Source organism: Centruroides vittatus, unplaced genomic scaffold (assembly GCF_030686945.1).
Source record: "Centruroides vittatus isolate TY-2023 unplaced genomic scaffold, ASM3068694v2 contig_400, whole genome shotgun sequence".
NCBI classification, from domain to species: Eukaryota; Metazoa; Arthropoda; class Arachnida; order Scorpiones; family Buthidae; genus Centruroides; species Centruroides vittatus.
This window is the reverse complement of record NW_027122215.1, coordinates 1,540,796-1,566,745: the sequence shown is the minus strand read 5'-3', so window position 1 is coordinate 1,566,745 and position 25,950 is coordinate 1,540,796. Positions and strand designations below refer to the sequence as shown.

General features: G+C 26.7%; 1 protein-coding gene across 2 annotated transcripts in view; it reads left to right on the top strand.

The window, feature by feature from the left end:
• Positions 1-1,208: 1,208 nt before the first annotated feature.
• LOC136976423 (ecto-NOX disulfide-thiol exchanger 2) overlaps positions 1,209-25,950 on the top strand; it is a 43,835-nt gene continuing 19,093 nt past the window's right edge. For both annotated transcript variants that reach the window (XM_067271688.1, XM_067271687.1), the window contains exons 1-8: positions 1,209-1,418; positions 7,658-7,838; positions 7,911-8,081; positions 10,339-10,562; positions 14,608-14,722; positions 17,564-17,770; positions 20,494-20,727; positions 20,837-21,049. In XM_067271688.1, the coding sequence (XP_067127789.1) occupies positions 7,658-7,838; positions 7,911-8,081; positions 10,339-10,562; positions 14,608-14,722; positions 17,564-17,770; positions 20,494-20,727; positions 20,837-21,049 (1,345 nt within the window). In that variant the 5' untranslated portion in view covers positions 1,209-1,418. The remainder of the gene's footprint in view (positions 1,419-7,657; positions 7,839-7,910; positions 8,082-10,338; positions 10,563-14,607; positions 14,723-17,563; positions 17,771-20,493; positions 20,728-20,836; positions 21,050-25,950) is intronic.

Sequence of the window (25,950 nt, the reverse complement as noted above, 5' to 3'; positions counted from 1 at the left end):
AAGATCAGCTGAAACCGGCCCTTCAGGAAGCCGTCCAACATTCCACAAGATCTTTGCTGTGCCTACGTCACATCGATGCCTAGGCGAGTTCTCTAAGTATTGAAAGAAGTGCCTCCCAGACGGGACTTTCTATGGGAAACTTACCCGTTTGTAGGTGTTAGACACGCGAAGAAAATCCGGAAAACTCCATGCGATCAGCCCATTGGCGAGTCTCGAATTCGCGACCAACTACCGGTCTTCAATGATTTTATCCATTCGGCTCTGATTTTGACTAGCATTCTTATCTAAAAGGTATAGGGCAAATGGCAAGTCGGTAAAAGCATCTGTCTACCTATCTGAGAGACCTGAATCCGGGTCGGATTTTCAGGAATTTTTCAATATGTTCCTAATATGTCGTGCCTTCAACTCTATTGTGGCCTGGACAAGTCAATGATGCCTAATCTTAATTATAGAGTGGAAAGAGTAAAATTAAATAAAATGTAAAATTAAAATGTACGAGGAAATGCTAATTCAGTAAAAAATTCAAATAATTTAAAACCAAAAACTGCAGAACTTTGTTGATAAACAAATTTCTGCAGTTTTCCGTTAATGATCATTGAAGCGAATTATCAGATAAATGGTTTGTAGAAGTTTTTCTGGTTTCGCTTCAAGTAAGAGATTAATTAATTTACTTAATCGGTGGTTATTAAAGATATCTCAATAACCATTCAAATTAGCTAAATGACTGCAAAAATTTAGTCAGGATATACAATAATTTAAAATTTCTTATTGCGTTGAGCAATGGACTATTATAGGAATTTATAAATATATGGAACAAGTTTCTGTTATTATTAATTACTATAAGTTTTTATGGTTTTATTATTTCTGTTTTTTATCACTTTATTATTTTATTGTAGTACAAATAAGGAAGCCAAAAAGTCACACTTTTAGCATTTAAAACAAGCATTTATCGTAGATTATTGAATACCTTATAAGTGGGAATATTGAATAGATTCCCGCTTGTAATTCATAATCGCTGTTTAAAAAAAAAAAAAAAAACTTTCAATATGCTTTAACTTTTAAGAAAACACCAATAAAAATTTTTAAAAAGCTTAATTTATTATTTCTCGAATTAATCGGATTTTTCGGTTTTCGTTCCGTGCTCCATTTCGTATATAATATAAAACATTATTCTCATATTTGATAAACTGAATAATAATATGAATAATTTAAGAATATTAATTCTAATTATAATTGAAAAACTTCAATAATCTTAAGTGATACGGAAGAAATTATGTGATGAAGAGGAGTGTAGATGCTTAAAACTGGCAATTGATACCGTTGAGATTCCAATGTGGAAATTTTGACTTTTGGTTTCTGAAGATTTTTCAGTTTTTACTTGTTTATTTCATAACATTTTTAAGGATTTAACCACAAAGGTATTAGAAAAACTATTTTTTAAGCATTATACAGCGGTGTAACAAGCAAATATATGATACGTAAACAGTTTATATTTCAGAATCGAAAATTATTTAGTGCTCTGAATATTCGGCATTATGAAAATATTTGCATTATTTTTACCAAGAAAAAAAAATTTTTCAAATAATTTTTAATTATATTTTAATAATATATTATCAAATAAATAATTAATTATTTTTAGAGTTGATTGAAAGCGTGATATATCGTTGATTTAATAATCTATTTCAAATTTGAAATTTTTTTATAATCTTAAATGTGTAATTGTTTCTATTTTAGTCTTTATTAGAAAAATATCTTCTAATGTTGTTTACAAATATAAAGTGATAATTTGTAATGAATTGCTTATTTCAAATTAATTTGAATTGTTAAATGAAATTTAATTTCGAGAAATTGTACTTTGATCAATTATAATTTAGAGAAGAATTTGAGAAACGTGATTGATTTATTAAATTATCCATTTTGTTGTTTTAATTCTATAATTCTAAATATAAAATGTTTAATAATTTAATGTCTAATTATTAAAATAGTATGAAACATTCTGAAGATCTTGGGGAATTATTTAAAGTTATGGAAAATGTTTTGGAAAAAGTCATTTAAACTGTCATTTTTTCATATGTATATTTTTTAACAGACAAATTTATTTAATTTTTATTTTGGGAATTTATCTTATATTAAAATAGTCCACAGAGAGAATGAAGAAATTCATCGCTTTTTGATTTGTCAACAAGAAAATTAAATTTCATCATTGACCTTTACAAATTGTATTTGCAAAGATCAATGAATTTTACTGTTTATTTAGAAAATTTATTTCTTTTGAATTCATTTTTCTTGATTTTTTATTTTGGAAGATCGGCTAATCTGTCAATTCGACTTCTTGTTTTAAAATTTCGGCCTCTGCTTTCTTTGTTATGTAAGCAGCAACTTTTAAAGAACTTAAGTATTTGTTTGCCCACAATTCTTTCTGTTTTATTCCCTCTTACGTACGATCTAATAACCCGTTGATGGCTTTGTCGAGAGAATGAGCCGTATCTTCTTCCCAATATGTAGGATCTGCCGATTCAACTTCTTGTTTTAAAATTTCGGTCTCTGGTTCTTTTTCCTCTCCTTCCTTTGCTAATCTAGATGATGATGTAAATTATACAGGAATTTCCTGGAAAAGTATATAAGATTCTATTTTTCTCTCTGCTTCTTATTGTGGATTATACTAATATAATAATAATAATAATAAATTCAAGAATCATTAGTCCAGATAGTTCTTCCTGAAAAATGGACTCTCCTAAAACATGTCTAAGTGATATGCTGACCTCTGTATGAAACTGTAAAAATTAAATTTGTTCATAAAATAAATAACATAATTGGGAAATCTGTTCAATACTTTCTTAAACTTTTAAAATGTGTTCAATTCTTCAATTGACATAATCTATTTGTTTCAGTAAATTCCTATTGAAGTTATTGATACATGTTTTAAACATTTTATATCTATATAAAATAATGTTGTCCAACATAACAGTCTCTACATAATGAATGTCTGCATGCTTTCTTGCATGTCCAGCAGGAAAACTCATTCTTTCTTCATTTGTTCTGCTTTTTGATGTTGGTCTTACTATTTGGGAAAGTGCATTCAAACTTCTTTGCATTCCTATACCACAGAGATGATTTGGACAGCATTTGATGTAGATAGAATTGGGCTGGTAACAAAACAAAAAGTCAACCTAATTCACAGTATAAAAATGCAAATAATGTTTGCATTTTTTCATCTCTATTGTCATGATTTGAAATATTTCCATATTAAAAATATCATTTCACCAATTTCAAATGATACCAAGTATATTGAATTGTAACAGTTATATAAAAGACTGAATTCTTAAAATATTTTATCATTAATTACAGATATTTTCAAAAGCTTCTGGATATGATGTCAATTGATATCAGATGATATCAAGTGATGTCAATTACAACATGTCACCTAACATTAGTTGTGATGTCAAAGGTTCAAAAATTGAAAACTCTAAATTCTTTAACAAAATAAAATTAGTGATATCACTTTGTCATGTTGTGTCATTTCTCAACAATTTTACCATGAAATTTTTATGTTTTTGTTTGATTTAGTTGTTTTGAAGATAATTTATAAATAAGTTACTTCTTTCTTTAAGACTTTGAAATCCAACATGATCAACAAATAACTTTCAGATATATTCAAATCTATTACAAAGATTCATTCTAATCTTTGTAATAGATTTGAATATATAGAAGACCTTTGATATAATAAATACAACAATGACATAAGTACTTTTTTTCTTTTCTACTGATTAAGTAAGTCTTTCATTATTGAATAAATTGAAAAACGGTATATGTCATCAACTAGATAAATATGTTTAAATATTTTAAATTAATTCCATTTCTGATTAAAGCATAAATCAGTCAAATCAGATAAATCACTTTCATCATATCATAAATGAATTTACTTTTATATTCATAAAAACAATCTTCTCTCTTTTCATGCAATATGTTATGACGTCAACTAAATTCTACAAAATGAGTGTTGTAGACAGCCGCTATAAGATGAGTATTTTTCATTATATTAAGAACTATTTATTACTTAGTAGTATCTGAATATAACAATTCCATGTGACTTCAGGAGAAAAAACACATATGCCTGTTCATCTCCATAATCAAATTCAAATGAGAACATATAGTATTTTCTGTTTTTTGAATATTTGGGTCTGATGATGGGAGGGAGAGGTCCCAAAAATTTTTTACCCAATATAAAAGTTTGACTTCTAAAATTTGTAACATTTGTGTTGTTCTCCTAATTAGTTAGTAATATAATGTTCTATAGAACTATTGAATTTATCTTTGATATAGACTGTAAATTGCACGTAGAATATCTGTTGCAATATATATAATGTATGTAAATGCAATAAAGTATAATGTGCATAGATAGATAAATAAATAATAGATATAATTTTTTTAAAATTGTTCATTTATATTCATTATGTAAATAAACTTGAAATGTTTAAATGTGTTTAATATTTATGAATTATTTTTTAAACCATTCTATAAAGTTTAAAATGACAAATACAAAATCAAATTTAAGAAAGCAGTTAAATTACCAAACTTATATTTCAAAAAAGTATTTATTCATTAAAATACTAGATACCGTATTTACTCGCATATAAGACGAGGTTTTTATTCATTTATCACAGCTTCAAATTCCTAGGTCATCCTATAGGCACGAGTGAAAAATCCTTTGCGTTTTTGCAAATGATTTTTGTGAACTGTGAATTTGCATTTTTTACCAGATGCTTACCCTTTTCTATTTAAAAACATAAGTATTTTATTTGGGTTGTTTGAATCGTTCTTGTATATTGTCAGGAGTAAAGATGAATAACAATAGGAAAAGCAAAGCTTTTGAATTGAATTCCAGATTGAAATTCCAAAATCACATGGGAGTTTGATATAAGTTTTAATCCATTCCCACGTGAAAACAGATGATTATTCGGAAATCAGAATTTCGAAAAACTTGTAACTGTAATTGACGGAGAGTAGATTTGACTGTTAAGAATTGGCAAAAAAGGTTCCCGATTGTCCAGCTTTACGTGAACAAATTATGTTGTCGATTTTACAAGATTTTTTCTTAAAGTTTAAAATGCCAGTAATTTTTGTGGGACAATGTGTGCATTTATGTTTGTTTGATATTTTACTTGTGATTAAACGAAATAAAATTAGAATTGTATTAATAAATCTAATTTTCTTTACTTTGATCTTTAAAGTCACACCTCGTGCTATATACGAGTAAATATGATAATTTTTTAAAGATAATAGTAAACAAAAATGCTCAATTTTATATTTTTAATATATCTTTATTCAGATTTATAACTGATTAGTTATTACAATGTGGTAGAACAGTTTAATTATGTCAAGTGTTCTTAAATAACATGAAAAACTTTTTAAATAAATTTTTTATTGTAACTGCAATGAATATAAATATTCTAAAAGTTCAATAGAATAATTAAGATTTTAATAAATAAATAGCAACTTAAGAAAGAATAGTACGTAGTTTCAATATAGTTTATAAATAAAGCAGAAAACTCTTTCGATGTTAATTAATTTTTAATTGAAATAATAAGATAAGCAAACACAGAAATTATAAATTACACAAGTACTTCGATAACTTAATCAAAAGTGTTTGAAAAATACAGAAATTATATATTACACAATCTTGTTAATTAAAATTAATTGGAAAACTATCTTTTGGTATTATTTCATCTTATTTATAAAATAACAAGATATTCTCTATAGAACATAATTGTGAGAAGTTTTATTTATTTATTTTTGAAGTGGAAACTCTTTTTATAAATATTACTATATTTATAAAATATAAGAACATACTCTAATATATACTGATTGAGATGATGATTCAATAAAACTCCTCCTTTTATTTTTTTATCTATAACTCATATTTGAGTTTGGCAATAGACTGATATCTGGATCACAAGCTTTCTCATTTATTTTTCAAATTGATGATATATTTTATTGATATTTCATTACACAAGCTGAAGGTGATCATTTTAAATATGATAATTCTAAAATAATGTTCATTAGGTTATTTGACTTATCGATGATCTAATGATGATTTGGATATGTAGTTTTAGATATATTTCTAGGAACAAATGTAAGATGATAAATATGATAAATATCATTGTAATTTTTTTTAACTGCTAAAGTTTTATTTTGACTAAATTTCAATTAAAAACATATGGAAAAACAGCAAGTTTTTACTCACATAATAATATACAAAATAAATATTTATTATAGAAAATAAAGTATCCAGAAAATTCTAGAGAAGACATCTACAGTTCTTTTATGGTTCAGCTATTTGTCAATAAAAGTATATATAAATAGAACATGAAATGGAAGACAGATTGCCAGAAGTCATTTAGTATTATCAGATGCACAGTCCATTTATGGACTGAAGGACACATGATGATGATGATTGTATATGTATATATACACACATACATAGAGTGCATATATATTTATTATATTTTCAAATTTAACAGTTTAAATCAATAACTTAATTAAGGAAGCTAAAGAAGTCAAAATTTATTTCCTGTTTATAGTTTAATGACGTGAATTTAAATTAAGAATATAATAACAGAAATTTTGAATTAAGTAAAGAATTTGTGATTTAATTTGAAAATCTGAAATAAAGAATTAAAAAAACTTTTTATACTAATTAATTTACAATAGCTTAATAATTACATATTAAAAGACATTAATTCCTTTGGAAATCTTTGAATTAAAAAACAAATAAATAAAACAAAACACATAAAAATTCAAATAATGCCAAGTTAGTAAAACTGCATTAGTAAATGATACTTTTTAGATATATGATTATTTTAAAATATATTTGATGCACATTGCATCTCAAATATAAAACATTTTAATAGCTAATCTGTTACTTTTTTTTTTTTTTTTTTTGAGATGAATATAGCTAATTGTTCTATGATAAGACAATAGATATTTAAAATAGATATGTCATCGTAGGGTATATATATATGATAGTTATAAGGGAAAAGAAGTGCATAAAATAAATTGGGAGATTTAATATTTTTCATTTTTCATTTTACATTTGATCAGTAATAAAATAGATGATATGTTGTAACTTCTAAACACAAAAATAGACTATTTTAAGTTATTCAGACTATTCTAATGGAACTGTTCTCAGTCTCATTAAAGTTAATGAAACTATTAAGATTGAGAAATAATAATAATAGTTCAGGAGTTGAGTATTTGCATTTCATAAGATAAGAAGTAAAGATAAATATTATCATTAAAGATAGATTGAAGACATTTTTCCTACTTTTTAATGCTAAAGCAAATGTCTTTTTTTCTGTATATGGTATCATAAAGTATTGTTTTAGGAGTTATTGGTTTTGTTGTTCAATAGATTCTATGTTTTCTCATCAGCATATTTAATTGTAATCTCCAAATTGTTCTATGATATATATTTTTCAACTGGAATAAAATAATATGGATATCAAATAAAGTAAATTAATCTTTTAAGAATTTTGGAAAAATTTGTGATTGTATATTAGTTAAACATGTATTGTGATTAATGTTCAGGATAATACCATTTTGAATAAGCAAGTGAAAAAAAAATTATCATATTGATATTTGAAATATATTTTTATAGATGCAATGTCAACCATTTATTGGTCCGCAACTACCGTCGTCTACACTTCATATACCTCCTAATCAATTGGTTAGTTCTGGAAATCAAACTACAGTTTCTTCTATTGACCCTGCTACAAATGATGCTCCATTAGAATTTAACATAAATAAATCTAACTTAGCAGAAAAATTGGATGCTCAAGGTAACAGGATTTAAAAAAATTAAATTGTACAAATTGAATTAATATATTAATTAAAAATATTTCATTTTACAGAATCCACTTCTCAGCAGAATGAGGAAGAAAGATGGTCACATGATAAAGAACAAGATCATGGATGCGATAGAGAAAGAAGTAGGGAACGCGTGAGAGAAGGAAGAGACAAGCGGACAAGAGAAAGAGATAGAGATAGAGATCGCAGCTCTAGAGAGAAAGATAGGGATAAAGGTTTGTTTTATTTATTTAATAATTTAAAGTTTTTAATTAAATATTTATTGTTAATTTTAGTAAGTTTCACTATTTTAAAATAACAGTTTAAAAAACATTACAGTCAAACCTGTTTTTATGCGGGGGATAGGGACCGCATTAAAAAAAAACGCATTAAAAAAAATCTCACGAAACTTCACGAATGGCTGTAAATAATAGTTTTCGCAACACAATTAAAAAATATTTTTTTTATGCGGTCAACAGGGACCGCATAAAAAAAGTCTCGCATAGAAAATAACTCAAAACCGTACGAAATAGAATTTATTGACAACAGATGTCAGCACTTGACTGCATCGTCTGGTCTATCGTCTGTTTTACATATTTTTGTCCAGGTGGTGTTTTGTTGACTTAAAAAGTAAATTATTTCATTTTTCGCATATTCATGCAATAATATTACTATAATAAGTGCATTTATGCTATAATAAGTTTATTTAGCTATAATAAGTCAACGTAAGACATGACGAATCGCACGAGACTAGTCGCCAACTATACCGCACAAATTAAAAATTCGCATTAAAAAAATCGCACAAATAAAAATCGCACATAAAAAGAGCGCATAAAAACAGGTTTGACTGTATTTTAAAAATACAGTCAAATGCGAACGTGCGATTCGTCATGTCTTACGTTGACTTATTATAGCTAAATAAACTTATTATAGCATAAATGCACTTATTATAGTAATATTATTGCATGAATATGCGAAAAATGAAATAATTTACTTTTTAAGTCAACAAAACACCACCTGGACAAAAATATGTAAAACAGACGATAGACCAGACGATGCAGTCAAGTGCTGACATCTGTTGTCAATAAATTCTATTTCGTACGGTTTTGAGTTATTTTCTATGCGAGACTTTTTTTATGCGGTCCCTGTTGACCGCATAAAAAAAATATTTTTTAATTGTGTTGCGAAAACTATTATTTACAGCCATTCGTGAAGTTTCGTGAGATTTTTTTTAATGCGTTTTTTTTAATGCGGTCCCTATCCCCCACATAAAAACAGGTTTGACTGTATATGCCAGAAATAGTCTTTTATTTTATATTAGCCTATTTTAAAATACTTTTTTATTGTATATATTTATAAATTTCTACTAAATTTTATTATATACTTATGTAATAAAATCTGTTCTAAAGAATTTTTGTTTGTTTAGTAAATTATTCAAATTCATTCTATTCTGTTATATTCCATTATTTTATTCTCTGTAAGCCAAAGACAGATTATAACCAAAAATATTTCTTAAAATAAAAATATTTTGGCCACCTGAATTAAACTATTTATTGAGATAGCTGTAAATAACGAAAAATCTATTAAAATTAGTTTATAAATTTTGTTATGTTAAGATTAACAGATTATTTTCAAAATGTTTTCAAAAACAATTTAAAGACAAATGATAAACATCTGTTTAGTTGCTTTTACATGTACTATACATTATATAAAACAACATTGAAAAGTAAATTAATGTGATGGTAAGTGTAATAAATTGTTGCATATATAATTTATAAGTAATATCACTCCAGTAATTATTATTACTAAATATATTTTAAAATAAACTTTTTTCTTTTTGCTGAAATATTTAAGAAATTTAAACGTTTAATGCTACTATCAATTTATAAAGATTTATTTTTAAAAAAGTATATTTGTTTGAATATGTTGGTTAATGTTGGTTATGGTTGGCTCATCTCTGATTCAAGGAAACAGAAGAAAGAAAACAGTGAGGATGCACATTCTAACCTAACCTAACCTAACCTAACCTATTCTAATAAATTACCATAATTATTCCCCGTTGTGCAATGCGGTGCGGGGTGTATTGATCCCTGTTAAGGGAAGTTAAAAATAAAAAAAAAAAAATAAAAATACCATAATTATTACCAACCAAATTATTAAAATAGGTTAGGTTAGGTTAGAACTTACATCCTCACTGTTTTCTTTCTTCTGTTTCCTTGAATCAGAGACAAGCCGCCATTTTGGAATCATGGTAACATTAACCAATATGTTTATAAAGTTTAAAAGGTTTTACTTCTGTTTTTCATTCTATTAAAAAAAAAAAAAAAGCAAAAATTAAATTTTTCTAATTAACAAGATTCAAATGATTGTAAATTATGTTTAAAGTTTATATTATATATTTTTAGATGCATATTTTTTAATTATAGAATAAAAAATAAATGGTTACTTTAATTTCTATTTATTAACTGTAAAATGATTTATTTTGATTTTTAGGAATACCAGCATTGTCTAATATAAATACCTTAAATGAAAATGTATTACCTGCAGTTCCTGGACATATTTCAATAGTTCCACATACTGGCACCTTACCTGGTGTATTACCTGGTTTAAATCCATCTCAATGGACAATTAATCCAACTGTAAATCCTTTTGCAATGATGGGAGTAACTGGTGATCCAAATTTTCTTGGAGTAATGGGGATGGCTGGATTTGGACAAGTAAGTGTATCTTGAGTAGGGGCTCTTATTGTCGACCACTTCCAGTAATTGACTCTGTAAGCCGAAATCTGTGCATAATTAGTCTATCAGAGAAGGTTTAGGAAAGCTATCTTCACAGGAAGCATCATAAGACAATACCTTTCTCTATGACTTGTAAGAATAATGGGTTGTTTCACTCACAGTGATGGAAAGAATTATTATGCCACACTCTGGTAGTCAATCATGTAGTGAGGCATTTTCAGGTCTTTAGAAGGTAACAAGGGTTCTATGTTTCAGATGCATAGTTTCCACAAAACGCCTATTATTGAGTTATGCTTATCCTTTTACAGTTGCCACATTTGTCAGGCTCTTGATGAAGAAAATCCCAGTTGTTGATTGCCATAAACAATTGTGAGACCTCTGGTCAACTACTGGATGAACAGCCCTGTGATTAAATTTTTTTCATAATGTAAAAAAAAGGTCTAATAAAAAAAAAGTGCTTTATTTTTCCATGACAAGTATAGAACAAACTTTTTCTTATATGAATTTTGCTTTTCATGATTAGTACACATTGTAATAAAAAATATCAAAATCCAAAACAACTTTAAATGGTTGACTACTGGTGCCATTACTCTATATACTTATAATTTTTGTTGCAAACCATATGCAAATTCTAATAGAATAAATTTATCTTAAATGTAACATAGGGAAAGAAACTAATGAAGTTTATCCAATCCAGAAGGCATTTCAAAAATTTGCATTCACTGACAAATTACGGAGATATATATCATATATTAATTAATGAGAAAAAACTATGATAATTTAAAGTTTAAAGTAGCTAATTAGTTTTTCATTACAAAATATTTAAGAATCAAATATAAACATCCAAATCTCTACAGTGTAACCTTTGTTAAAGAACGCCCTTGTTACAACCAAATCGGTTAACGAACTTTTATTTTGCAAAAATTTTGTCTCGGATAACGAACATAACGGTATTTTGTGTCAAATTTTAGTTACTGTTAGGCATGCGCAAGTTAAGCATTGTTTTTCCTAGTGTTTGTGCTAAACTTCTTTTTTCAGTTTTGTGATTTATATATTTAATCAATATGGCATCCAAGAAAGAGAAAAGTGATAGTGGCAATAGAAAACGACAATGCGCTATTGCATTTGAGAAAAATTTTGATTAAAAGAGTAAGAAAACTTTAGATCAATTTCTTGTTCCTTGCCAAAAGAGACCTTGACTTGAAGAATCTCTCGATGAAGTGCTACCCGTTATTTTTTTTTGGAGGGGATTCCAGTGACGTAGCAAATATAACTGGTGCCCAACACTTTATTGACACCCCTCTCCCCCTCCAGAAACACATATAGTTTGTCTTGGAGACCATTTGGGAGCCCCTCTGTGAGTGGTGCCCGATGCATGATACACCCCCTTGCACCCCCCTCGCTACGCTACTGGGGGATTCCCCTTCTAAGCATTAAGCTCTGTATATCTCCACTCTTCTGCCATCAACTACAAAAAATGAAGCTATGTGCAGTGCTATTTTATTAAATAAAGTTTACATGTTTGTTGCTGTAATGATAGATAGTATGTTTTCCTACATTTTCATCAAAGAAAACTTACTGTATTTTACAAATAAAAATCACAAAAATTTTGGAGGCTAGAACAGATAAATTGCATTTGCATTAATTTCTATGGGAAAAATTGTTTTGGTTAACAAACGGAGTCGCGGAACGGATTAAGTTTGTTAACCGAGGTTCCACTGTAGTTATATATAAAAGCCAAACAATTGCTAAATTATATTGGATCATATCACTGCCACTATTATTAATTAAATGCTAAGTAATTTGACACTAGAGGCAGGCATTAGATGTCATTTCTTGCTAAATTTAATAATTATAATTAAATTAATATTTTAATAATTGATTTAGAAGGTTCTGGAAGAAAAGAATCTGCCCAAAGTGGGACTCAAACCAGCAACTCCTACTTACCATGCTGTCATGTTGCTAGTTATGCTACCCAGTGTGACAATACACCATATTAATGTATATATTAGATATAAGTTTAGTTTTAAGTTTTCTTTCTTTGTTCTTCCTTTTGTTTTCTTGAATTTTCTATTAACATTCCTTCCTGTGGGTGGAGTAACCCTTTCCACGAACCACGCTAACAATGGGAAATGAAGGCCCTGAGGCTACTAGAACGATAAGAAAGTTCATTCTTGGGTTGGACTCTCGGTGAAGGTAGGCATGCGAAAGCTACGCTCCTGCTCATCATCTAGAAGGACAAAGGGACATGAAGGTGGCCTACAGAAAGAGAAAGGACTCTGCTAACATAAAGAGAGAGAGACAACGTCCCTTGTATAAGGAGAATCTTCAAAGAGATCCGAAAAAGATCAGCAAGAAACTATTTAGAGTGGTTCCCCACCAGAAGAGCGTCACTACCAAACAGAGAACCCGGGTATTCCTTATAACCTCCTCTATCATACTAAAACTTCTTGCTATTCTTCCTTTCCTTTTTAGTTTATAATTTAGTGTAAGTTAGTCGTAAGATTACAAGTCCGTCTTTTCTTATTTGTTGTGAGTGCATTCTTTTGTTCTGTATTTGCTTAATTCCTTGCCCCAGTTTGGGATATTGTATAACATTAAGAGTTGGAATCTGAAAGAATCCTGTATATTGCTAATCACATGAAAAAAAAAAATTATTATTTTTTTTTGTGTACTGCCTCTCATGGACTATTGTACACTCGCGTGACTATCACACCAGACTTTCATCCAATCCTTGCTTTAGTAAAATATTAATTTAATTATACTTATTAAATCATATAAGCCTGTTTAATCTGATGAATTGTCAGATAGCCAATATAGTTAAGACATAATCCTACTATTCTGGAGGACTTTAATTGAGAATGACCTGTACCTTGCAGGACCACAGCACAGGTTATTTTCATGGATGGTCTGTCCCAGATAAGTTGGACCATGTCCCTGAATGCCCAGCCATCCCTTTGTATGGATCTGGCTGAACTCATGATGAATATGATTAAAAAGGCCTTCATAGTATTCACAGGGTGGAAAGAGAGGAAAAAAAATCCTGTTTATCCAAATTTTAGACTTTATCTGGAATAATATTTTTTCTTCAGTAGAACATCTAAAATATTTTGGGAAAATCTACTTTTCAGCATCTTGATCTACTGACAATTTCTTTGATGTCACCTAGCTAATGAAAGTTCTCCCTCACAGGCTAATAATTCTTCCATGCTGTTATTTTCTTGTGCAAATGCACTGCCTTTTCCTTTAAAATTGGCCTGATAAGCAGTATTCTTCTGTGTCATTCTTTCATAAACCATGCCCATAATGCATCATTGACTTTGTGTTTTTTGGCTTTTTCATAGTGTACTTGTTTGAGATCATTTTCTCTGATTGTGTTTGCATACTAAAGTCTTGAAGGGTTTTCAGTTTCTCTGACAATTATTTACCGTATTAATGCTACCCAGTTCATCACATATGTTTTACAGGTTTTTCATTATCAGTACATTCCAAGACTTAGTTTTGTTTCATAGCTAACATGTTCCATTTTTGATTGTATCACTTCATAACTAACATTATGGAATGATAGGTTCAAAATGGAATGTATTTAAAAAAAAAAAACAAAAATTAATGACGAAATATGTATTTACAGAGAGACTATGATTCAAACAACATAGCTAATAAAGACTAACTGAAGTGAAGAGAGTTATAGGAGTATTATAGTATACTGTACTAATTTCTATAATTGACACCAGAAATCTAATTCATTGGAAAAAATGTAGAAAATATGACTGGTTAAAATGGAGGCCTATTAAAGTGAGACCAGAAAAGAGAGAGTTTATTGTAATATAATGCTGTTTATATTATATAAAAAAAATTAAAAAAATAACGTGTTAGTGATTTGAATTCACTAAATAATTCTAATTTTAGAATTATAGTTTAAATCTATATTAAATTATTATAATTTATTATAATTTTATATAATTTGTAAATTAATTTTTATATTGTATATTTTATAATTCTTGATTATATATTTATATTTCAGTTTGGATTTATGGGTTGTTCAGATCCAGGTCCATTGGGTACAGGAACATTAGTTCCAAGACCAATAAAAGAAATTATTCATTTGCCCAGCTGTGTTCTATATCCACCAAAACCAAGTAAATTTATTATTAATTTAAATGTAATATGTAATTTAGATGAGATTATAGCAAATGTTGTTCTATAGTTGTAGATAAATTTATATAACAAATGAGCTAAAATGTCAGTTCTCTATATTACAAAAATTTTAAACTGCCTATTTTAATTTTATTACAATAGTGAAAAAAGTTCTTATGCATATAAAAATTAATTTTATATGAATTTTTATTAATGTTACTTTACTAAATCTTTGTATAGTCACCACATGCATAAAATTGTAACATATACTTATTGTAACAGTTTTCTGTGAATTTACAATAATATAAGATCATGTCATAATTTTCTCTTTGATTTTCCTTTTCTTCACTAATTAAATGTCTGCAAGTAACAAGGGAACTTCTCCAAAATATTAATAGAAATAGCACCTCCAATAGAATATCAAGATATGTTTTTCTGAAAAACAGATTCATTTTTCAAAATAAGTATTACTTACAAGGAAATGCAACCAAGTGACTACCTAACTTTTATTTCATGTTTAAAATAAAAGATTACATGAAATTAAACTTATATGTAATAGTCAAAAATCCTTGATACTAAACAGTTTCAGGAAAAAAGAAACCAATTTTGAATTATTGGATTTATTGTATATGCTATGATGTAAATATGCTCATATTAGTGAGTGGTATAGAGGTATTCAACTTAACAGTTTGTAGGACTAATAAGTGACTTTTTAACTGGAATTTTAGAAGAATGCTAATGTTTTTGATCTGGTTTTGACCTCAAATGTCAGAAGTCAAAAAAGTGGAGTTTTTTTTTCTTTTGATTTTTAATACTTGAAGATGTCTCATTAATTGGTTCAAAAACATGTATCAGTGGAATGTTAGAAGACTGCTAAAGTTCAGTAATTAGTACAGTAAATTATCACAATGGCTAGTATATCATCTTAATTAAGAGTCTGTAACCTATGACTTGTGCTTGGTTGAAATTTTTTTTTATAAATTTCATTATTATTTTTTTAATTTTCATTTTTAGGGAAAGGTGTTCCCTGGGCTGACGTGTGGCGGCAAGCTGGATGAACTGACCTCGCTGGCCATAGTTTGGTGACCCCTGGTGTATACTATTAGGAATTTTTTAGAAACATAATAAAAGTATCCTGTAAATCAGATGAGAGAGCGATTTAAAATAGAATATTGATAGAATAAAAATATGAGAGGAGATTACTAAAAGATGTAATTTAAATATATTAAAATAAGTAGTTTGGTGATGGAAAGACTTAACCCATCTTTCTCTGAAAAATAAAAATTAAAAATTAATTATATATTTTTAAAAAATTCTTTAAAAAGTTGAAAACTCGGCATAGCCATGGAAACATAACTATGATACTACTAGTTATGAATGTATTTGTGTTAATGTGTGTAAATTCAATAACTATTTTAAGTTATTGAATTTTATTGAATTTCCTTTTTTTTATTATAACTGAGTATTATTGAGGATTTTTGGTTATTACATATAGGTTTAAATTCATATAAACTTTTATTTTAAACATGAAATTTAAAAGTTAGCTAGTCACTTAATTGTCTTTTTGATAAGAAAAAAAAAGCAGATTCATTTTTCTAAACTAACTATATGATGATTTAACTATTTTTAACTATAATTTGATCATTATAGATCCTATCTGATTTGTTTGATCTTAATAATTATTTTTATCATGAAGATGATGCTTTTATTTTACATAACATTATTTTTGTGATTAACACTTATGTATATGCAAATACTGTAAAATTTCAATTTATTAGCATATCTCGTTTCTGAAAAACTTCTCATTATTTCTTATGATTGAAATTTGTATCTCATTTTCATCATAATCCAGTCATCCTATTTGTTTCCCAAATAATGATAAAATGCTATTTAAATCTATCAATCAATGATACTAATTGAAGTAAAATAAATGAAAGTGTCAATTACATTATTTATTGATAGAAAAGGAGCTAATTAAAATGAGAAAAGTAAATATGACATTAGCAAATACATAATTCACCAGATACTTTTTTTTATTTATTGATGAGAAAAAAGTTAAAACAATAAAGCAGAAAACAAGAGAATAGAGTAAATAAAATGCTTTCACAATTTTAAAAAATACATATAGAAGAAAACTAAAATGTCTTCAAGCTTGAAGACATTTAAGTTTTCTTCTATATATATTTTTTAAAATTGTGAAATATACCGTCTGCCTTTTTAATTCAAATTAAAATTCTTTTAGTTAATAAAATTTGATTCACAGTAGAAGGGTTTGTAATGTAGAAATAAAGTTTACTAAAGTGCACAAAGCCATGCTGGAATGAAGGCACTACCATTAATGAATACATATGCAGTAAATGAGACTGGAATTTACAAACTATATAATCACAGCATATGAGAATTTCAATCTCATTATACTCGTATAGAATATTTTATCATAAACATTGACATTGCTTGTTTATTGTTTATTTCATCTCAAATTGGAAAGTATAAAAGAAAGCTCTTATATTGAATTCTTATAAATGTATATTTGTCTATTGAGTGTGCCTATATTGGGACCACACTTTAATGCTTTGTTTTGTTTGTAATATTTTTCCTATTAGATTAATTTTATTTATTCAGGTGTCAAACTTTAGATTGGGAACTTCTTTTTTATTTAATATTGTATTATTTATTTACTATTACATTATATTATCCAGTATAAATAAACTAAGATCTATATAACTATATAATCAATAATTAGTTTCTTAAAAGAAAACATACATTTTTACTTTTTAAACTAAATTATATTATATTTGTAAGTATTTACTATAAACTTAGAATTAATTTATTCACTATTTTAGCTGCTCCACCTCCTACTACACGAGAAAGACCACCTGGTTGCCGAACTGTTTTTGTTGGTGGATTGCCTGAAAATATTACAGAAAGCATAATAAGAGAAGTTTTTGAAAGGTGTGGAGAAATCACAACAATTAGAATGAGTAAAAAGAACTTTTGTCATATACGCTATGAAAATGAGATGTACATCGACAATGCCATTTTTCTCTCTGGTAATTTTAATGAAAAACATTTCATTTTTATTGTTGAATTATATTATTCACTTGCTTGCCAATGTAAAATTTATGCTTTGCATACTCTTGTTATCCTTGTTTTTATAATTATTTGCTTCACTTTTGTGTTTTTAAAGTTAGTTTTTCATTATTTAAAAAGTAATCAATCATAATTCTATAAATAAATTGAACACTATTAATTTTTATGTAGATGACATCTGATGATTTAAGTTATCATCTGAATATTTTTACTTTGATAGACTGTGATGCAATTCTTGTTCTAGACTTGTTTTTAGTAATAAATGAAATTCATTTTAAAATAATATAATTTAAATTAAATAACTGTTTTTATACATGTAGAGCTTAGGCATTAGATTTTAGATAAGGAATAAAGACAAGCCAGTAATAATAAAATTATAATTTAAAAATTAATTTGATATCATTATCAAACTTACAGATTTTAGTGTCTTTCTGTTTTAGTCTAATAGGAGGATGAATGCATTTCTTAAATCTATTATCAAATAATGAGAGCAATAAATTAAAAAAGTAATGACATTAATTACACGAGGAGAAAAAAAGACATTTTGTATTAATTTTCCTTTTCATTGATTTCAATAGGTTTATTTTTCATTCTCTCTTTAAAGACTATAATCTGACTCTTTCCTTTATTCTGGGGCAGATCCAAGAGATTACAAGTGCTTAAGTCCACCCCATTGATACAAAAAGATTAAAATTTATTTGTTCGAACTTCAGAACATTGTTTTGAAAACTTTTATGATAGTAAATATAATTTATTGGATCATCTGCAATACAATTATTCTGCACCATGTTAATAAAAGGTCCTCATTAATTATTGAAATACTTTTAATTTTTGTGTTGTTATTGTATTATTGTGTTTTTGTGTTATTTTAATTTTTTAGTTTTTGTGTTTGTTGTGTCTTTTCCTTCTTCTGGATCCATTACTGTCTTTATTATTATAAAAGTTTTTGATTTTGTAAAAATATCCAAAAAAACTTATGAAATATCAAATAAGCTATGATAAACAACTTCATAAAGTTGACCAAGTTATGTCTTTTTTATAACTTAAATTTTATATTGTATTTATGTAATAAATTTGTTGAAAATCCTCTATAATTATTAACAATAAAATACAAAAAAATTAATTATTTATTTATTGCTTTTTTAACAAATAAATTTTAATCTTTTTGTTTCAGTGGGGTGGACTTAAGCACTTGTAATCTCCTGGATCTGCCTCAGAATAAAATTTTGCAGATATTTTAAATTATTTAATTAATAAGTTATACAAATTTCTTGGTGAATATTTGATAAATTAAATCAATTTTAATTTATTCAAAAAATTCTCAGACTATTCTTAATTCTGTGTATTTTTAAAAACAATTATATATGATGAATATTTAATGACTTTTTAGTTGAAAAAGAAATTATTTATGTTTATTCTAAAATACAGTAATGATTTTGAATTAGATTTTGAACCTGAACTTCTTTAAGCTTGGATAACCGTTTTTTTCATAAATTAGATATTTTTAAATTAAATAAATTTAATTAAGAGTCACAAGGTTGTCAAATAATAATACATATGCTCCCCTAATATGAACAGGTGAAGTTCCCATGGTTTTGTTGTAAGTTAAAATTTTTGTAAATCAAAAACTGACTTACAAAATTTTATTTCAAGATTTTATTTGAGAAATGTCTAAGTTCATGGTAGTTGAATTCTAACATATTTATATGAATTGATCAGGCATTGCAAGACTGAAGTTTGTTTGTTGTTAATATTTATAATTATGAGAAATTTATAAATGTATGCATTTATAAATTTCTCATGCATAAATTTATGCATTTATAAATTTCTCATAGTAAAAAAATTAGAATTATAGCTGTCATAAAAATGAGAACTAGGAATAAATTGTAACTTGGTTCAAATACTTTATGGACTATTTTATTTTCATATTTGGATAATTCATTTCATTTCATCAGAAACTATTGACAAACTGTTTGTTAAGATATGTCAAAAATGCTTTTTTTCATACCTAATGCAGGTATATACTGTACTTGCTATTGTATTAATAAAATACTGTACTTCCAATTAAACCTATTACTGTTTACTGTATAAGAACCTCTATCTCAAAACTTGTCTATCTTGAATTTTTTTCTTGTTCCTGTGAGATTCAAGGTAGACAGGTTTAACTGTATTACATTTTGAATGTATTTTTTAAAGCACTAATCATAAAAGTTTATAAAAATTGCAAACAATACTGAAAAACATATTATTCTAACATTACCAACTTTAATGTCGTTTCATGGTGGCAATGGAACCTCAGAATTTGTGTGAAAATTTTATTACTGGTCAAAGACTGATTTCAACACCACCCCACAAGAAGCAATAGAACTTTAGAATCCATGTGAAATTTAAATTTTAGACATACGTGCAAATTGTTTGTAAGTAGGGGAGCACCTGTATTCTGTTCATAATAACAAATTAGTTTATTTACATTATTAATACATTAAATAACTTATTCTTAATGTAAGTACTTCTAGTAATTTTTAGTTAATTTTGACTTTTGTTGATACTGTATATGTAAAGTCCATTATTTCATGATATTTAACTAAATTTTACATACATATTTTTATATAAATAGTTAATATGTCATTTAGACCACAATATATTAAATGTAAACATTTTTTTGTTTATTTTGAAATGTAAGGTTATCGCATAAAAATTGAAGATAAAGATGAAGCAGCTTATACTGGAAGATTACATGTGGATTATGCACAAGCAAGAGATGATCAGTACGAATGGGAATGTCATCAGCGTGCATTTCAAAGAGAATTACGTCACAGAGAACGTTTAGAACAAGAAAGGCTTCAACCACCAAGTCCTCCCCCTATAGTTCATTATTCTGATCATGAAGCCTCATTATTAATTGATAAATTGAGAGGTATGTAATAAAAATATGAAATAAATTATAATTTTTGAATTAGTGAAAAATTTATAGTTGTATGTAAGGAAGTTAAAGACTAAAGATTTTATTAAATAAATTTATATAGGTGAAGAAAGCTTTCAAAAGGCAGTATTAATTTTAATAACTTGGTTAGATCGAGGAGAATGTAATAAAAGAAATGCTGGACATTTTTATTCCATGATTCAAAGTTCTTATAGTCATGTTCGTCGTCTTATGAATGAAAAATCTCAATATGAAGAAGAATTGAATAAAGCAAAATTATTACTTCAGCAACGCATGCAAGGAATATTACTACAATGTAAGTATTTTAAATTTTTAATTAAGTTATTTTCGATTAACATATTATTAACGTATTTTAAAATTTAAATTAATTTCACATGGCTCATTTTATGTGAATAAATTATATGACAAAAATATTGATAGTTAGGCATTAGTACCATGAAATCTGGATTTAGCAAATGCTTATCTTAAGCAGGCAAAATGTTTGGTTCCAGCATAAAAACAGGACTATTAATGTATTTTTATCTTGATAAAGTAGACACTGCCTTCAGTGTACATGTGAATATCACTATATCAGTTTTAAAAAATATATCATGCTTATCTTAGGTGCCATTGTTTTTTAGGATTTGTTGCTAAACTTAAGTAAAGCTTTCATAGTTCCATGTTTTGATAGTACTCTGACATTATTCACATCAAACATTGGTACATTGGCTTAGCATTTCTCCCTTGCATAATGGAAAGTAGCAAATAAGAAGTTTGGAGAATTTTGAAGAAAGAACATAAGAGAAATGAATCAAATGAATTGTGTTAAGAAAATTTGCAAACATCCTGCTTTAGAAGCCTAGATAGCATAACCAGTAATGTCATCTGTCTAATTTGCAGTAGTTGCAGTTTTAAGTACCATTTCATTCCAGATCATCTAAAGTTCTCTAAATTGGTGAATCATTAATTCTAATTATTTAATTTAGTGCAAAATGACATTTCTTAGTATTATATTAATCATTGTATAAAAATAGCTAATAATTTTGGTGATTATTTTTCTATTTCTGATTATTGTTGTTTTATCCCTTTTGTTTGCAATACAAAATTATGTTATCAATTATTTAAAAAACCACAGAGTATTTGAAATATATGGCAAATTTTTGATAGATATCTGAGTTAAGTGGACAAAGTCTCTGGTCTCAAGAATGTTTGCTAAATCCAGGTATATGCTACTTCAGCTTGAATGATGTTGAATGTTTTGTATATTGTAATTATATAGAAAAGATTTAATAAATATATTATGTAATAAAACAACAAATATTTATAAAATTAATCTTCATCTATAAATTTCATATTAAAATTGAAGATATACTATAAACATTTCTGTATTATATATTAATCTTTATATTTATATTTTTAACTATTAATATAAAATTAAAATTTATACTGTAAAAGTACTCTATATTGTTTAATGTAGTATAAAAAAAATTAATTATATTACATTAATTTGACCAAAAAATTTTTCATTTTTCCTAAGATTTTATTGCACGGCAGAATGGTAGAATTAAATACTACTGTATCTACAATATACTAGTATTAATACAATATACTAGTATTAATACAATATACTAGTATTAATGCAGAGTATAATTTTTCTTCTATTGCATTCTCTGCTATAGTCCTAAAAATCATTTAAACATAACTTAGGAAAAATTTCTAAGTATTATAGAATACTGTCTTCTCTCTTGCAATGAAACCAAGATATACACTGTATTAAATGCTTTTAATAAATGTGTATATAATGTCTGTAGATGAAAAAAATGAATAATTATGTTCTTTATATTCAGATTTATTGTAAAAAGCCAAATAATTAAAACAATTGATCAGATTCATAGTAAAAAAACTGAAATTTTGACAAAATTATAATTTAAAAGATGCTAAGAAATATTGCCTCTGTAAATATGGCTGTACTATAGATTACCACCTATGGAATTTCAGGACTTTGAGTATATATTTGAACTTGGGACCGAGATGAGTTCAACAATACCCTACTTTTGGACCGGAGACCAAAAATAAGAAATATAATATTTACGATTTCTTGCCTTTCACAGTGCATTCCATGCCATTTCAGATTTTTCCACCACCTAGCAGTGATGGTCATCTCCTGGAGGGATGGGATAGGTTTGTTGGACATGCCACAATAGCAGAACGTAGTACTAGCCGACTGCAAGCGATAGTGAGCATGTTGGCAGCTGAGGGGCTGTTGGCCCCGAGGTTGAGGAGCTCGAGGATGTGCAAAAAGGACTTAACTCCAACTGCAGACGATTAGTGTGCTTGTGGATCAACATCTGCCTCTGTTGAAAGTATATATGGCCGACTTGCCTGACTGCCTGTTAAACACGTGACTTAGCGGAGAGAGCGATGCAACTCCCAATCATCGCATGATTGCTGGAAAAAAGTATGATAACTTTCTTATTTTTTGCCTCCGGTCCAAAAGTGGGTATCGTTGAACTCATTTCGGTCCCCTCAGTTCAGAAATATACTCAGTCTCGAAATTCCATAGGTGGTAATCTATAGTATCCCCATAAATACTAATCTTTATCATTCATAGACAATAGAAAAATATAAAAGATCAAATATTTACTGATCTTTTATATCATAAGACATCTGCTAAAATGAAGATTTTTGCTATAAGTAGCATTTTTTTAAAAAATTCTTAAATATAGTGCTTTCTTATTGAAAAAATTAATATAATAATGTATATGTTTTTGTATTTAAAGCATTGAATCATTTTCCAAATTATTCACTTTTAAGTAGAAATAATAAATATGTAAATTTTAAATTAAAAATATAATTTGAATCATGTGAATTAATTTAAATTGGTGTTGCTTTTCTATATTGAGATTGTGCTTTAAAAATTTTTAGGAATTATTAAAAAACATTTTATTACTGGTAAAAATGATTTTAAAATTGATGGTATTGTGACAATATGCTCATAACTTTATTTTCCTGAATTTTGGAAACTGATGTAATCAGTTCAAATTCAATGTTTCTTTTTGAATAATAGTTAGTTTTTCATTAACACTATATAAAAAAATTTAAACTTATAATCCAAAGTAACCCTTAATTTCCAATATGATATCATTAATAACAATTGGAGAGCTAATCATCTATATTTTTATAATTTCTTCCAGATATACTTACCTATCTATTTGAATTTAATTGATAATTTGTTTTTCATTTGAAAACATTTCCTCTTTTTTATACACATGGACAGATGACTGTGAGACAAATTCCAGAACTTTATATATATATATATATCTTTCTTACTGTTTGTAATTGTAACAATATGTGATATCCATGAGATACATATCTTAATTTTCTCCTAAGAAAGTTTTCAATTTCTGTAGGACTGGTTCTGCTTTTAAATATCCCTATGAGAATTCTTATTTATTTCCCTTAAAATTTGATGGCTTGAAATAGTGAAATGTAAAGAAAACTTTTGCCTATTTCTTCAGTTGGAAGAATAAATAAAGGAATTATCGTTTATTATTAGTGTTGTTGTTCATTCTAATTATATATTTAATGAGAGGTATGCAAAAAAGATTAATGTTATAATTGCTTTAAAATTCACTGTAAAAATATTTCAGTTAATAACAATAGATAAATTGATAGAATTCTCAAATTTTAGTCCAATATTCTTCCATTATTAGAGAAATGCAGTTCCAGAATTTCATAGATAATTTAAAAGTTCTTTTTGTGATTTTTTATCAATATTTCTTTACATCTGTTTGATATCTGTTTTAAATAATCAAATAATGTTTTTATCAACCGAAAAGAAAGATAAAAAGAACTTTTAAACAGTTCATAAAAATCACAGTACAGAACTAAAATTATTGTGGGAAAATGACAGTTTCACATTTTTATTCTTTTCCACTTTGTTTACTTTCTTTTTTCCCAATGTTCTTGAAGACAGTTCTGTAAATAAATTTGTAAACAAAATTCTTTGCAAGAACATTGTTTGCTTTATAAGCTGACAACCATTGTAATGAATTTGTAGAAATTTGAAGATAGTTAATACCAGTTAAATTCATATAATGCGGACACATTGTTTCTGCTTGCCAATCCTTGTTATTGGGTTGCAATTTTCTGATTGCAGATCTATACATTCTCACTGTCATCTGTCCATCCTTCATTAATCTCGGGAATGGAGTTAGTTAGATGAAAATTGAGACCAGATATGGAAAGTTTAGGGGCCAGAGGTCCTGATTAACTGTATAAGAACTTCTGGTCTGGACTGAAAGTTGTGTAATTTTTTTTTAAATTAAAAGATGATTAAAAATTGCAGCATTGTGACAATGTCACAATAATGTACATTCAATTTTTTACATATAATTTTATTTTATTTTTTAACTTTTGAATTACTTTTTAAAATATTTAAGTTTTATTGAACTTACATAAAGTTCAATCACTTTATCGGTACATAATAGAAAAGCAATACATTATTTCATGTGTTATAATTATATTAAGTGCAGTGATTATTATTTTTTAAATTTAGTATTATACTGATAGATCTAGAGTGGATGGGATTGCAGTTTATTTTATATTTTTGTTTAAAAATTAAAATTGAATAAGAGTTGTTTTGAATGATGTTCTTTTAAGAAAAATTTTTATTTGTATAAATGTGAATTACTTGATCAAAATTGTGAGAGTGAAAATTTATATTATTAAATTTTAAATAAAATTTTTATGTGAATAGAAAATTATTTATCACTATTTACTATTAAGTATTTTTTAAAAAATTTATTAAATAATTCAAATGAAGAAATATTTTGAAACAATAACATAATGAAAATTTAATAAAAAATATAAGTGTGTTGCAAATTATAATTGAAAAATTTTAACCAGCATAACGAAAAAGCTCAAGAGAAATAAATTTATTTTCAGTAATTATAGATTGAAACAAAATTTTTGTATCAGAAGAGAGTTTATCTAAAAGAAAAATTGAAAATGACATTTTAAATTTATATTAAATTTTGAATAGAAATAAATTAGTTATAGAGACAATTAATGAATGGAATCTATATGTTGTTGTTGGTGTTGTTACAAGTTAAAAGTTTATTTTATTCAAATTTTTTATATAAATTATAATATTGATTGTATAAATGAAGTTTTAATTTTGTAATAATTGATATGTATATTATAATAATCAAGAAA